General features: G+C 43.8%; 1 protein-coding gene across 1 annotated transcript in view; it reads left to right on the top strand.

Moving 5' to 3' along the window:
* Positions 1-4,761: 4,761 nt before the first annotated feature.
* LOC130483616 (gamma-aminobutyric acid receptor subunit rho-2-like) overlaps positions 4,762-13,235 on the top strand; it is a 46,102-nt gene continuing 37,628 nt past the window's right edge. The window contains exon 1 of the mRNA XM_056856427.1: positions 4,762-4,971. Within this exon, the coding sequence (XP_056712405.1) occupies positions 4,784-4,971 (188 nt within the window). The 5' untranslated portion in view covers positions 4,762-4,783. The remainder of the gene's footprint in view (positions 4,972-13,235) is intronic.

Raw genomic sequence — 13,235 nt, 5'->3', positions numbered from 1 at the left:
TATTGACTACAACTTATTTCAGAAATATACTTAATGCATCAAATTGATAGTTTTATGTGCCCATAATTTTTTTAAAAAGCAAAAAGCAATTTTATGGTCCATAAGCTCAGCTATAAGTTTGTTTTAATAAGGTTGTTGTAGCTGTCCATAAAAGTCTGCCAGTGCCACAGAGCAACATTGACCATTATTTAAATAACAGCTAGTTAGTTGATAAGGAAAGGACTCCTGGGATTTTAAGATCACTCCCTTTCCACAGTTCTTCCTCGCCAGCATCTGGATCCTGGCACTGCATGTTCCTCATGATCTCTTGAATTACATGATTACACTTTCAACCATGTGATCTCCTTTGGAATTGTAATGGAGAGCTTGTCTGCTCTACCGTAGTATTACTGGAATGTGTCAGTATAAGTTGTAAATGACCACACTTTAAAACTATCCAGGATATAAAATGAGTAAAATCATAACATATTGATGTATAAGGGAGAAAACTGTCTAGATAGGAAGCTGCTATCTGACTCTAGTCATGGGGGGAGCTGCCAGGGGTTTGTAAAAATTCGTTTTGGCTTTCTTTGTCCTAGTCCCTTGCCTCTTCCTTCCCTCTCCTTCAAGCTGCCCTGTGCATGGGGCATCTCTCATGCCCTCTGCATGAGAGAGATGCACTTGCATGTTGATTATGTGTGTGCGTTACTTGACCACAGGGTATGGAGAAGATTGTGTTCTTACTTTATTTTAAGAACTTGTTAGCAAGCAAAAACTGAGAGTTTGATAAACTCAACAAAAGGAAAAAAATAAGTAGTCTTTGAAACCACCTTAGCTGTTGGTTATAAGAATCCTGACTGAGTTCACTGAAGTAAGGCCCTTCGCTTTTAGGTCAGTGGCTAAGATGTAACAGAAAGTTTTTGGACATTCCAACAGCTCAGAACCTACACATACTATTAGCATTGTGGCCTAAAAAACATGTAGGTGGGAGAGCGTTCAGCAGACAAAGGAGTAACTACTGTTAAAGAGTTAGCTAATTGTTAGGACTGTTGATATATGTGAGTGTTTGAACATATATGTGTGCCTGAGGAAGCGGGAATAAACAAAGTGGATATTAGACACACAAAAACATATCTCCAATTTTACACAGGTCTCCACTCGTCCAGCATATTTCAGTATTATCCAGTGGGGATTGAGCATAAGGCTATTGCTGAGAGACCTGCAGGATGATAAGGAGAGGGGGAAATATTGTGGGTGCATAACTTGCAAGGTCACACACCTAAGCTCATACTCTCTAGTTTCGGAAAAGGTGGGGAGGGCCTTATATTGAAAGTGGCATGCGTCATAATTTTATACATCTGATCTATCCTGCAAGTAAATGTGTGAATTATGATTTTTTAAAGAAAAAAATATGCTTGGGACAGTGAAGTTAGCAAAGTTAACATTAGCAAATGTCTTATCAGGAGAATAATAACCTCAGCAAGCACACTTGTGACTATTCAAACTTCGTTAAGCTAAACTGTCTTGTTGTACACAGCAGCCTTCTGTGTTTGAGCAGTGCTATCTTTTATATCTGGATGTCCAGTGATGCTTAGAATAACTCTGCAAGATGGCTTAAAAAGTATATTTAATGTCAGTTTTAACATTTTAATAAATATGGCCCTTTACCTCACAACTTGAGGTCCTGTGTGTGCAAGACATATGTATGCATCTGAGAAATATAGTGTAGAGAATAAGACAACACTGACCTGGGAGGTTCTTACTTAAGACAGTCTCACTAGGTATCTTCAGGCAAGCCACCACTCTTAGTCTCAGTCTTGGGAGTGACATTGGCTTACCTTACAGGGTTGTTGTAGGGATTACTGAGAGAACCTGTGAAACTTTGAAAACTCAAGAAAGCAATCTATAAATACTAATTATTTTTAATTACCTGCACTCGTAATGAGTTGTGTATTATTTCAAGCAGGGAACCCGCAAAAAATTGCTTCACTTTCGTCTTTATCCCTATCCTCATACTATTTTCTACCTCACACTATTTTCTACCTCAGACTATTTTCTACCTTTCTTCTCCTGGCAGCCTCTGTATCCCCTCCCTTTCCCTGGCTTCTTTCTCTCATCCCCAACCAACCTTTCTTTTATCTGCCCACCCAATCTTCAGCTTTGTTATTTATTTATTTATTTATTTACTTCCTTTACACCCTGCCTTTCTCCCCAGTGGGGACCCAAAGCAGCTTACATCATTCCCTTCCATTTTATCATCACAACAACCCCGAGAGGTAGACTAGGCTGGGAGTGAGTGGCTCAAGGTCACCCAGCAAGCTTCCATGGCAGGGTAGGGATCTGAACCTGAGTCTCCCAGATGGCAGTCTGACACTTTATGCACTACACTTTACAGACTCGCAGCTTTCCCTTCCCCAACAGCCTTTCCCAAGTTGCTAAGGTCATGTGGTATCAAGTTCAGGTGAGTTGTGTGGTGGCTGCTGCCAGGCCCATCCAAGTCTGGCAAGTTGTGGGAGCTGCCACTGGGCCCAGACAAGCTGTGTGTGGCACCAAGTCATCCAGTAGTCACCACTGCACCTGGGTGAGTCCTGCCAATTGCATTGGAGGTAAAAGTAAAGGTAGCCCCCTGTGCGAGCACCGGGTCATTACTGACTCATGGGGTGACATCATATCACAACGTTTACTAGGCAGACTATGTTTACAGGGTGGTTTGCCATTGCCTTCCCCAGTCGTCTACAATTTACCCCCTGTAGGCTGAATATTCATTTTACAGACCTCGGAAGGATGGAAGGCTGAGTCAACTTTGAGCCGGCTACATGAAACTGACTTCCATCGGGATCTAACATGGACTGCAGTACTGCAGCTTACCACTCTGCACCACAAGGCTCCTTTTAATTGCATTGTAGTGAGTGGTAAAAGGTTGCTGATCAGGGCCAGGCCCCACGGTGTCCTCTCTCCTGGGCAGGAGGCAGGGGGACTGGGGTAGACTGGGAGGTCAAAATATCCCTGGAAAGGTACCTCCCCCTGCCTTTTACTGACAAAAACCAAGGTGTGAAGGTTGGCAATATTTTGATTGCCTAGGAACTCTCTACCATGGCTACTAAGAAGGCATTCCTTCCTTAAAGGTATAGGCACTGCTTCTATTCTGGGGGTGTTTTAACTCCCAAATATTTTTTTTTAGAATTCAAATTTTTCTGCAAACCTGGAGCTTTTTCAGGTTTTTAGGAAGATTTGTCTTGTCTGCTCATGGCTCCAGTCTCTGTATTTAAGTATTCACAGATTTGGCCATGTTGGAAATTAGATATATGGATAATTTTTAGGATCAGAAGCCAGCAATGAGTGTTTTAAACAACTTTAAACCATTTCTTTTAAACAATTGGTCATTTGCACTTAACAATCCAACATTAGAGTGAACCTTCCTTCCTGGGATAGTACCACCGAAGGAGAGGGTTTTTTGTTTTTTGTTTTTTTACTTGTAAGAGATTTGTTTTATATAGCACTCACATTCTTATGTGCAGTCTTTTATAACACTCCTGATCTATGAGGGGTGTTCAGAAATTAAAATAGAACGCTACTGTGACTGCATGCAGCACTTGTTGAATAAAAACACATGCACCAGTGTAGTAGTTAGTTCGTTGGACCAAGACTGGGGAGACCTGGGTTCAAATCACTACTTTCTGTAAAACTGGGCCAAACTAGATGACATGCTGGAGTTACACGATCAGAGCGCCTAGAATTTTTTAAATTCAGTTATCAGGCATGTGGGATCCCAATATGGATCAGGACTGTGGCTCAAGTCTTCATGGCTACTAGTAAAAATGGATACTAGTCATGATGCATACCTATTCTCTCCAGGATCAGCATGCCTATTATGTTAGGTGCCGTGGAACACAGGCAGGACAATGCTGCTGCAGTCGTCTTGTTTGGGGGCTTCCTAGAGGCACCAGGTTGGCCACTGTGTGAACAGACTGCTGGACTTGATGGACCTTGGTCTGATCCAGCAGGGCCTTTCTTATGTTCTTTCTCTGTGCTATTTTCCTGATGTGAAATGGACCGAAGGACTACTATTTGCACCACTGAAGTAACAGACTACTACAGATAGGGGCACCCTAAGCTTCCCCAGTGGGGCAAATAGTGGCTCCCCACTGCCATTTTAGCTTGGAAAAAAATGGCACAGGGAGGACGTCTTCCGTCTCCCTTGCATGATGGGCTCCATCTGATTCCTGTGCCTCTGATAACTACCTTTCAAAAACAAAACACTGGGAGCTTCAGTCATGGAACTCCCAGCATCTCATCTGGTTTTGACACTGGATGACTTTGGTGCGGTCATTCTCTTTCAGCATAACCTGCCTGACATGGTCATTGTGAGGACAAAATGTAGCAGGGAAAAGCTATGTATGCTCCTTGGAGGAATAGTGGAATAAAAACATAAGTGTATAGACACCGCTTCCTGGTTGAGGAATGCTTTCATGTAATAGCACACCATCTACCCAGACTCTGTAACATACAGTCTGGCAGACGGACTGTGCACTTCTGAGATTAATGGTTCAAGCAGAAACCCGGCAGATGGAACCGAAATCTTTTTATCTGTAGCTGTTCTGTAAAAAACACTTTAGGACCCAGAGGAAATGTTCCCAGACAGGACTAACTTCTTTGGGAGTGATGGCCAATCGCTGAGCCGTGATGAAAAAGAAGAGCTTTTGAGTGGGAAGCCATGGAAAGCTGGTTTAAAATATTAAATCAGAAAAGCAGTGTTTTCTAACAATGAGCACTCTAGCAAGGCCCTGGAGGCACAGCCGATTCAATGTTTAAAGCAGGGTGTACTTGCACCGCAGGAGGTTACTGGAGAGGAGGAAGGTGGACCAGCAGTTCCCACAAGATGCCTTATATTGTAAAACTCCTTTTGTTGATCTTTTGCTTGGTCCTTCTTGGGGAAAGCAGAAAGCACAGGAGGAGGAGATGGACAGGACAGATAGAGATGCAGAAGACGAGGTAAGGAAGGAGCTGTAATCGAGTCAAGTTATCTCTCTCTTTCTCCCTGTTTTCATTATATATTTTCACTGAAAAAATAGTACGTGGAGATCTACAGGTGCCCTGCACTTAAGCAGTGTTAGATTTTTCTATAAAGGACATGGCATTTATTTGTCCGTGTGAGAAAGAGGCAGGGTGGAAGTTTCCCTGAGTTAATCCTAAACCACTTCCTTTATGCCTTGACAGCTGTTGCAACGGATCATGTTTGTAAGTATTTTCAGAGCTAAATGGAGCATTGAATAGATTCTTGGACATAAATGTTGACAATGAAAGCATTATCCACAGTGCAATTACTTGTGAGTTAAGTTGGTGGGTCTGGTCTGCATTACAGCCAAAGACTGGAGGAATGCAAAAGGAATCAAACCTCGAGTCCTAAAATATATTTATAAATACCTTTCCTGTTGCCCAAACATATGAACGCCTACTCGGACAGAACCACTATTCAGTTCAATGGAGCTTATTTCCAAAACATTTTGCCAATGACAGCAGCCTTTTTTAAAGAATGTGTTTACCTATTAGATGGGCATTAATTGGTACGGATGGACAGGTTGTATAGAGTTTCCCCCGTGCACTTGTATAGAGTTTGCCCAAATCTCTTGCAATTTTGGTTGGTTTGTTTGTTTTTGCAAACTGGGGACCTTTGTTTCATTTTTGACTGTTAGGAAAGGAAAACATGTTCCAAAGAGCTAAAAGGTCTTAGTAAAGTTGATCAGATTTAGCGTCACAGAGGCATGGTGAATGGTTAATGTTAGAAAAGATAATCTTCTGAAACTGCCAAGCGAGCTTGAGTATATTATCTCTCTTTGTTATGTCATCCAGTGGACTGTGGCATCTTATATGACCATTTGCCTTGTAAACAACGGTGGATTAATCCATCTCATTACATGGAAACCCTATGGCCGTCATCTATTCATTAGGTGTGTGTTGTTCGGCATGACCCTGTGAACTCACAGCATTCATGGAGGAGTTGCTAATATATTACACAGCTGGTGCAAAACAAGCATCCCAGGCAAGTCCATACCAGAGCAGGGCTGCAGCCTAACTAACTGTTTAACAGGAGTAAATGCTTAGCTTTATAGATGCGCTGTCCTCGGGTTTTGCACATGGGATTATTGCTGCTATTGTCCCACTACGTAAGATCAACACTGTGGATGTTGTGATACCTTTTATTTGGCCAACATTGTTGGGGAACATCTGCATTTTCTAGTTCAGCGAAAGACCTCACCTTGACAACTTCATATCTGTGGATCAAATTCTTAATGTATAACAGTTCAATCCTATACAGAGTTACTCCAGGTCCTAGCCCATTGATTAGAGCCAGCGTGGTATAGTGGTTAAGAGCAGTGGTTCGGAGTGGTGGACTCTGATCTGGAGAACAGGGTTTGATTCCCCACTCCTCCACATGAGCGGCCGAGGCTAATCTGGTGAACTGGATTTGTTTCCCCGCTCCTACACACGAAGCCAGCTGGGTGACCTTGGGCTAGTCACACTCTCTCAGCCCCACCTACCTCACAGGATGTCTGTTGTGGGGAGGGGAAGGGAAGGTGATTGTAAGCCGGTTTGATTCTCCCTTCAGTGGTAGAGAAAGTCGGCATATAAAAAACAACAACAACACCTTCTCCTCCTCTTCCTCTTCCTCCTCCTCCTCCTCTTCTTCTTCTTCTAGAATTGATTTAGACTGCAGTAATTCTGCATAGGATTGCACTGTGAATCAATGAGAACTCTGTTGTTGATTTCAAAGACAACTTGTCAACCCCATTAATGATTTATAATCTAAAATATTACAAAAGTAAATCATTTTAGGATGCAATTTACTGATTCTGTGCAGGGCCCACTCTTTTTGGAAAAAAAATCCATCTGCTTAAATCGATGATGGTTTCAGTGAAGCAGCGCTTAGTGGATTTCACCCTTTGTGTCTATTCGAAATTCCACCCCTTTATGTTAACACGTGCATAATAAAACACTGGAGGCCAGCTCCTAGTACTGTGTAACTTAAGGCTCATAAGGACTTATTCCTGCATATCATTTTTCCCTTCCTGGAAAAATACTGTGGTAAAATACTGATGACAATGATATCGTCCCCCAGATTCCTGCCTGCTCCTCTCTGATCTACTAAAACCCAAGTACCAATTGCATCCAAATGTAACATTTTTCATATGGTTTGCTCCCTGATGAAAAAGCATGGCACTAGAATTGTGCCATAGTTGCATTCATAATCATTTTTAAATTGCTGAGTCTCCTTTGACGTGTATAAAAGGGGCACTTACTTTCCAATCCTTTCCAGGAAAAAACCAACAGCAGAACAAGGATCTAAGTGATTGCTTCTTTCTTCACTATACAGGCCCATAGGTACAGTTTGCAGGGTTGTGTATTCACTGAAGTATAACTCATAGTGCAACAGTGTATGATCTTTCACAGTGCTTAACTTCTCCATGCTGTAATATACTTGGTTGCAAGATCTCGTGAAGAAACAAAACAACACAGTTTATGACAGTATGGAGAAGTTAAGCACTGTCAGTTTGAATGAACAGGAAGTGACACATTTGAATATCAGCTATTTTTGAACAATGAGAGTCAGTTATATATGGCTACACTGCCCAGTTACCATGTAGTCAAATAACAATTTGTTCATAATAAGCTAGCTGCCCCCATTTACCAGAAGCGATTGTAGGGTTGGCAGGTCCCTCTTCGCCACCGGCGGGAGATTTTTAGGGTGGAGCCTGAGGAGGACGGGGTTTGGGGGGGGAGGGACTTCAATACCATAGAGTCCAATTGCCAAAGTGGCAATTTTCTCCAGATGAACTGAGATCTATTGGCTGGAGATCAGTTGTAATAGCAGGAGAGCTCCAGCTAGTACCTGGAGGTTGGCAACCCTAAGTGATTGCCATTTTTTGTTGCTTGTCTCTTGGGAAACGTGGCTTGCTAGCATTGTAATTTTTCAGAATTCTCCAGAAAGGAAGTGCTTGAATGGGGGTAATGAGCGCATCTTGTTGCATATGAACACTAAAGCACCATGTAATGCACAGCCTGCCATGACACACACTGTAGTTGCTGAAGCATATCTTGAATTAAAAGTAAAGGCAGTCCGCTGTGCAAGCACCGGGTCATTACTGACCCATGGGGTGACGTCACATCATGACTGGGCAGACTTTGTTTATGGGGTGGTTTGCCATTGCCTTCCCCTGTCGTCTTCCCATTACCCCCAGCAGATTGGGTACTCATTTTAGCAACCTCAGAGAGATGGAAGGCTGAGTCAACCTTGAGCCGGCTATCTGAAACCAACTCTGTCAGGATCGAATTCAGGTTGTGAGCAGAGCTTTAGACAGCAGAACTGCAGCTTACCACTCTGTGCCACAGGGCACAGGGAAGTATTGCACAATATAATTATAGAACAATTATTTTCCAACTATATGTTTAACCGAAAGAACACTTTCTTGTGTTCTAAGATGGTAGGTAGGGATCAGGTTATTGAACAGACAATGAATGCTGAATCGAAACGCACACTGTAGAGCCTCAAGTAATGCATTATAAGGGGACGGCTCTAAGACAATAGCCCTTGGTCATCACAAGCATGTCCCTATTTTGCTCTATGAAATGTTGCAGGGTATTTAGAATCAATCTAAATCTAATATAATACATTTGATGCTCTAGAAATGCTAGAAATTTGGCTGTTACTATTGCTCTTCAGTATTTGTGCTAGATGCAGCACAAAATGCACAAATGAAGTGGGCAGCTCAGAAGTTTGCAATCTTCACAGCTGCGATGAAGAAGCCAAATATCTATTCAGTATGCTTGAATCTTGCCTTTCCTCCAACTATCTCAGGGCATTGTACAGTATCCCTCCCCCTCCATTTTATCTTCACAGCAACCCTGTGAAGTGGGTCAGGCTGAGAGAGACTGGCACATGGTCAACTAGCGATCTTCATGGCAGAGTGTGGATTTGAGTCAGAGTCTCCCAGATCCTAGCCCAACGCTCTTAAGTACTTCACCGCACTGGCTGTGAGGATAGGACAGCAGAAAGCCAGCTAGCAGCAAAGTAGGGTTGCCAACCTCCAGGTACTAGCTGGAGATCTCCTGCTATTACAACTGATCTCCAGCTGATAGAGATCAGTTCACCTGGAGAAAATGGCCACTTTGGCAACTGGACTTAGGGTTGCCAGGTCCCTCTTCGCTACCAGTGGGAGGTTTTTGGGACGGAACCTGAAGAGGGCAGGGTTTGGGGAGGGGAGGGACTTTAATGCCATAGTCCAATTGCCAAAGTGGCCATTTTCACCCGGTGAACTGATTTCTATCGGCTGGAGATCAGTTGTAATAGCAGGAGATCTCTAGCTAGTACCTAGAGGATGATAACCCTAATTGGACTCTATGGCATTGTAGTCCCTCCCCAAACCCCACCCCCATGCTCCACCCCCAAAACCTCCCACCAGTGGCAAAGAGGGACCTGGCAACCCTACAGCAAAGGTACAAGCAAGATGAGATTAAGGTGCCTGTCTCAAGATCAACTTTACTGAAGCTGTGGGTCACAGTGTAAGACAGGTGGAAATTTTTGCCAATGTCATCATCTTTGTCTCATCTATTGCACATTGCGTGAGCTGCCCTTGTAACTCAGCAAGGAAGGAAGGCTATAAATAAAGTATGTAAAAGTTTTATATAGCTTTTGTACCCTGTTTTCCATCCAGAGAGCTCAAGATGCCATACGTGAGTTATCCCTTTCTATCCTTGCAGAAACCCTGTTCACTGGTGACTTGTTCAAGGCCACCCAGTGACTAAGCAGGGATTTGGATGTAGTTTCCTGGCCCCGTGCTGTTCACAGGTTCCCATGCTTTTTACGTTACCACAATAGTGTCCCTAAGGCACAACACCATTCAGGCGCTCCTCTTGGCCCTGTTCAGAGTATAAGATTCCAATCGGGGCTTCAGAGGTTAGACATTTCCCACCAATCAGAGTTTACAGGGTACAGTCTGTGGGGAAATGTGGGGTCCTGAATGCCAGGAAATTTTCCAAATTTTCTGGAATGTCTAGTATCATCCTAGGTACTTCACAAGCCACAGCAACCAGAATTTGCTGGGACCGACGCAGACCATTTTCCTCCTTCATTCGAAGGTACAGGGGAAATGGTAGGTAGAGACATGGGTACTTTGCGGGACCCCAATGATACTAAAATCTTAGATGTAGCACTTTATGCTCATTTATAATCCCCCTTTGTCTTATTCTATTAGGCCTTAAGGAATTAACAGGAAGTATTTTCTTTTGCCACCTGGGAGGGCGAAAGGTCTTAGGAGATGCGGAAGGGCCCGTTGAGGCATCTGTGCTGCTTGCACCAGTGCCCGGGCCACTTGCACCACTGCTACCGGCATGGATGCCGGCGTTGGGGTGTGGACGCCAGCCTCCCAGCGCTCCCACAGCAGTGCAGCCCTGGGATACTGGCTCGGCCTCCTGCTGGTGTCCTGATGGCACACATCCGTGCGCTGGTGTCCCAGGGGGCATCCCAGGGGCAGAGCCACCTTTAGGCGGCTTCCTAACCCCCGTTTTAGGCCGGGAATGCCCCCTTTGCCCTTACTTCCATTTATGCCACCTTTTTAGGTGGCGTAGCCCCGTGGAACGCTATGGAGCCGTTCCACAGGGCTGCAAGCAAGGGCAGCTTCCCGGCTTCGGGGGGGGGGGCTGAATCCTCCTTTGGAGGCAATGTCGCTGTGCTGCCTCCGGCCGCCAGCGCAGCCCCTCCCTTCAGGAATGGGCTGCCTGACTCTTTTTTCTGAGTTTGTTTTAAACTATTTTAAATCATTCATATTTTGCTCTTTACATTTTGTGCAAAATAAGACTCGATGTCTTCGAATGACTTGGAGAACTTTTTTTTCCATTAAAAGGCAGTATATAAATACTGGACTGGGGGAAAAAAAGGTAAATAGCTGGGTGGCAGCCCTCCCACGCTTGACCATATATCTTTTAATGATGTTCAGAAAACAAGAGAGCATCTAGCAACAACACCTCATTCTCTCTCACACACAAAAATCACATGAGCATGTTAAACTGCTGGAAGACTGAAATGACCTTATAAATAATCATTCCTGCCTGGCCATCAGTCAGTTCAGAAACCCAATACAAGCACATGCGGATCTGCCCTTCTTTTATTCACCCAAGCACACCAACAGTAGGGAAAGGTCTGAAAAGTGCTCTTAAGTGGCAGAAATGGCCTGTTCTGCCAGCATGCCTCAGGAAAGCTGGACAGCACAAAAGCACTTTCGGGCTCATAGCATACATCCAGACTTGAAAGAGATGGAACGTTCTCCCCTCCTTCCAATAAAAAACCATTTGCAGCATAACAGTACGATGGTGAGCTACTCTCATGCACGTGTCTCAGAGATGTGAAAGCTCAGAAACAAATGCAATGTGCAGTGGAGAAGATATGCTTGAGGAAATTCTCATCTGAAAAGGCTTTTTGTGACACCTTATTTCAGCAACGAAAGAAAACGGAGCATTGTATGCTTTATTATTGGGGGACATTCCCCTCATAAAATCAGCCCAGCATAACTGAAGTACGGAGCTGCTCTGGCTGAATATGAGACACCTGAAAGCACTTCTGTTTTCGCTGATAACCATGCAACTGTACAATTCGTTAATTTTAATTGCCCTGACCTGGATAGCCCAGGCTAGCCTGATCTCAGAAGCTAAGCAGGGTCGGCCCTGGTCAGTATTGGAATGGGAGACTACCAGAGAACTCCAGGGTTGCGATGCAGAAGCAGGCAATGGCAAAACACCTCTGGACATCTCTTGCCTTGAAACCCGTCATCGCCATAAGTCCAGTGTGACTTGATGGCCAACATATATAGCATGTTTCTCCTGCCCTTCCTCCATAAAGCTCAGGTGGCATACGAGGCTCCTTCCCCAACATTTTATCTTCACAGCAACAACGACCCTTGTGGTAGGTTAAGCTGAGAGATAGTGGAATTCATTAATTTTTCCTCTTTAAAAGATATGACATCTGTAGAATTTCATCTATAGACTCCATATTAGTTTTGGACATTCCTGGCTCAAAGAAATCAGCTTTGCCTTTAACAGTTGCAGAGTGTGTTTAGATCACAATCAAAACTATTAGGTATTACAATTGCTTACCTGTGTTGGAATACAGTGTATTAAAATGCAGTATGTACTGATCCTAAAATATTTGAAATATACAAATGATAACAGTCAATAACAATTTCAAAAACTAGGAAAATTCAACAGATGTAGCTGTCCCCATTTCCACACTGCTGCCATGAAAACCCCAAAAGGGGTCGACGGCACTTTACACACACACACACACACACGTCAGATGAAGCCAAATTTCTGCTATCCCTCAGTGCTGCTATTTACATGAATAAATTTACAAGTTAGATATAGACTATGCTATCCTATACAGCACAAATACCTATGCCAAAGACTTAAATTGGTTTAAGTATCATTTTATGTCTCCCAAAGACCCTGCGAATTACAAGTCTGAAAGCATAGGAAGGAATTTCTTAACATTTTCAGCACCTCAATCCAGCTACAAGTCCTAGGATATTTGGTGGGGAGTCAACTGGCCAGAAAAGTTATACATGTTTGTCATTAAGATAAGCCCATACTTTTTGCTTCTCCACATGCTAAGATGAACTTTCACTACAAAGTAAGGTGTTTGTGAAGGGGGCTGTGGATCCATGGTAGATAGGGATGCAAGGTCCCTCCTCACCACCAGCGGGAGGTTTTTGGGGTGGAGCCTGAGGAGAGTGGGGTTTGAGGAGTGGAGGGACTTCAATGCCATAGAGTCCAATTGCCAAAGTGGCCATTTTCTCCAGGTGAACTGATCTCTGTTAACTGGAGATCAGTTGTAATAGCAGAAGATCTCCAGCTAATACCTGGAGATTGGCAACCCTAGTGGTAGAGCATTTGGTTGGCATGCAGAAAGTCCCAGATTCAGTCCCCTGCATCTTCAGTTAAAAGGACCAGGTGGTAGATTATGTGAAAAACCTCTGCCTGAAACCCTGGAGAGCTGCTGACAGTCTGACAATACTGGCCTTGAGTCTGATTCAACATAAGGCAGTTCTTGGACCCGTTCAATGTACCTTCCCAAACATCCATGGACATCCTTTTAGGAAATTCTCCAGGTAAAAAGGATAAAATGTGGTGCTCACTCAGTCCCATCAGGAAGATCCATTCTGACCCCATTGTACACCGTGACCTGCCCCTATCTCTGCTCACTGGATTGT

This window comes from Euleptes europaea, chromosome 10 (genome assembly GCF_029931775.1).
Source record: "Euleptes europaea isolate rEulEur1 chromosome 10, rEulEur1.hap1, whole genome shotgun sequence".
In the NCBI taxonomy this organism is placed as follows: Eukaryota; Metazoa; Chordata; class Lepidosauria; order Squamata; family Sphaerodactylidae; genus Euleptes; species Euleptes europaea.
Note: the sequence above shows the minus strand (reverse complement) of the source record. Positions and strands in the feature narration are given on the sequence as shown.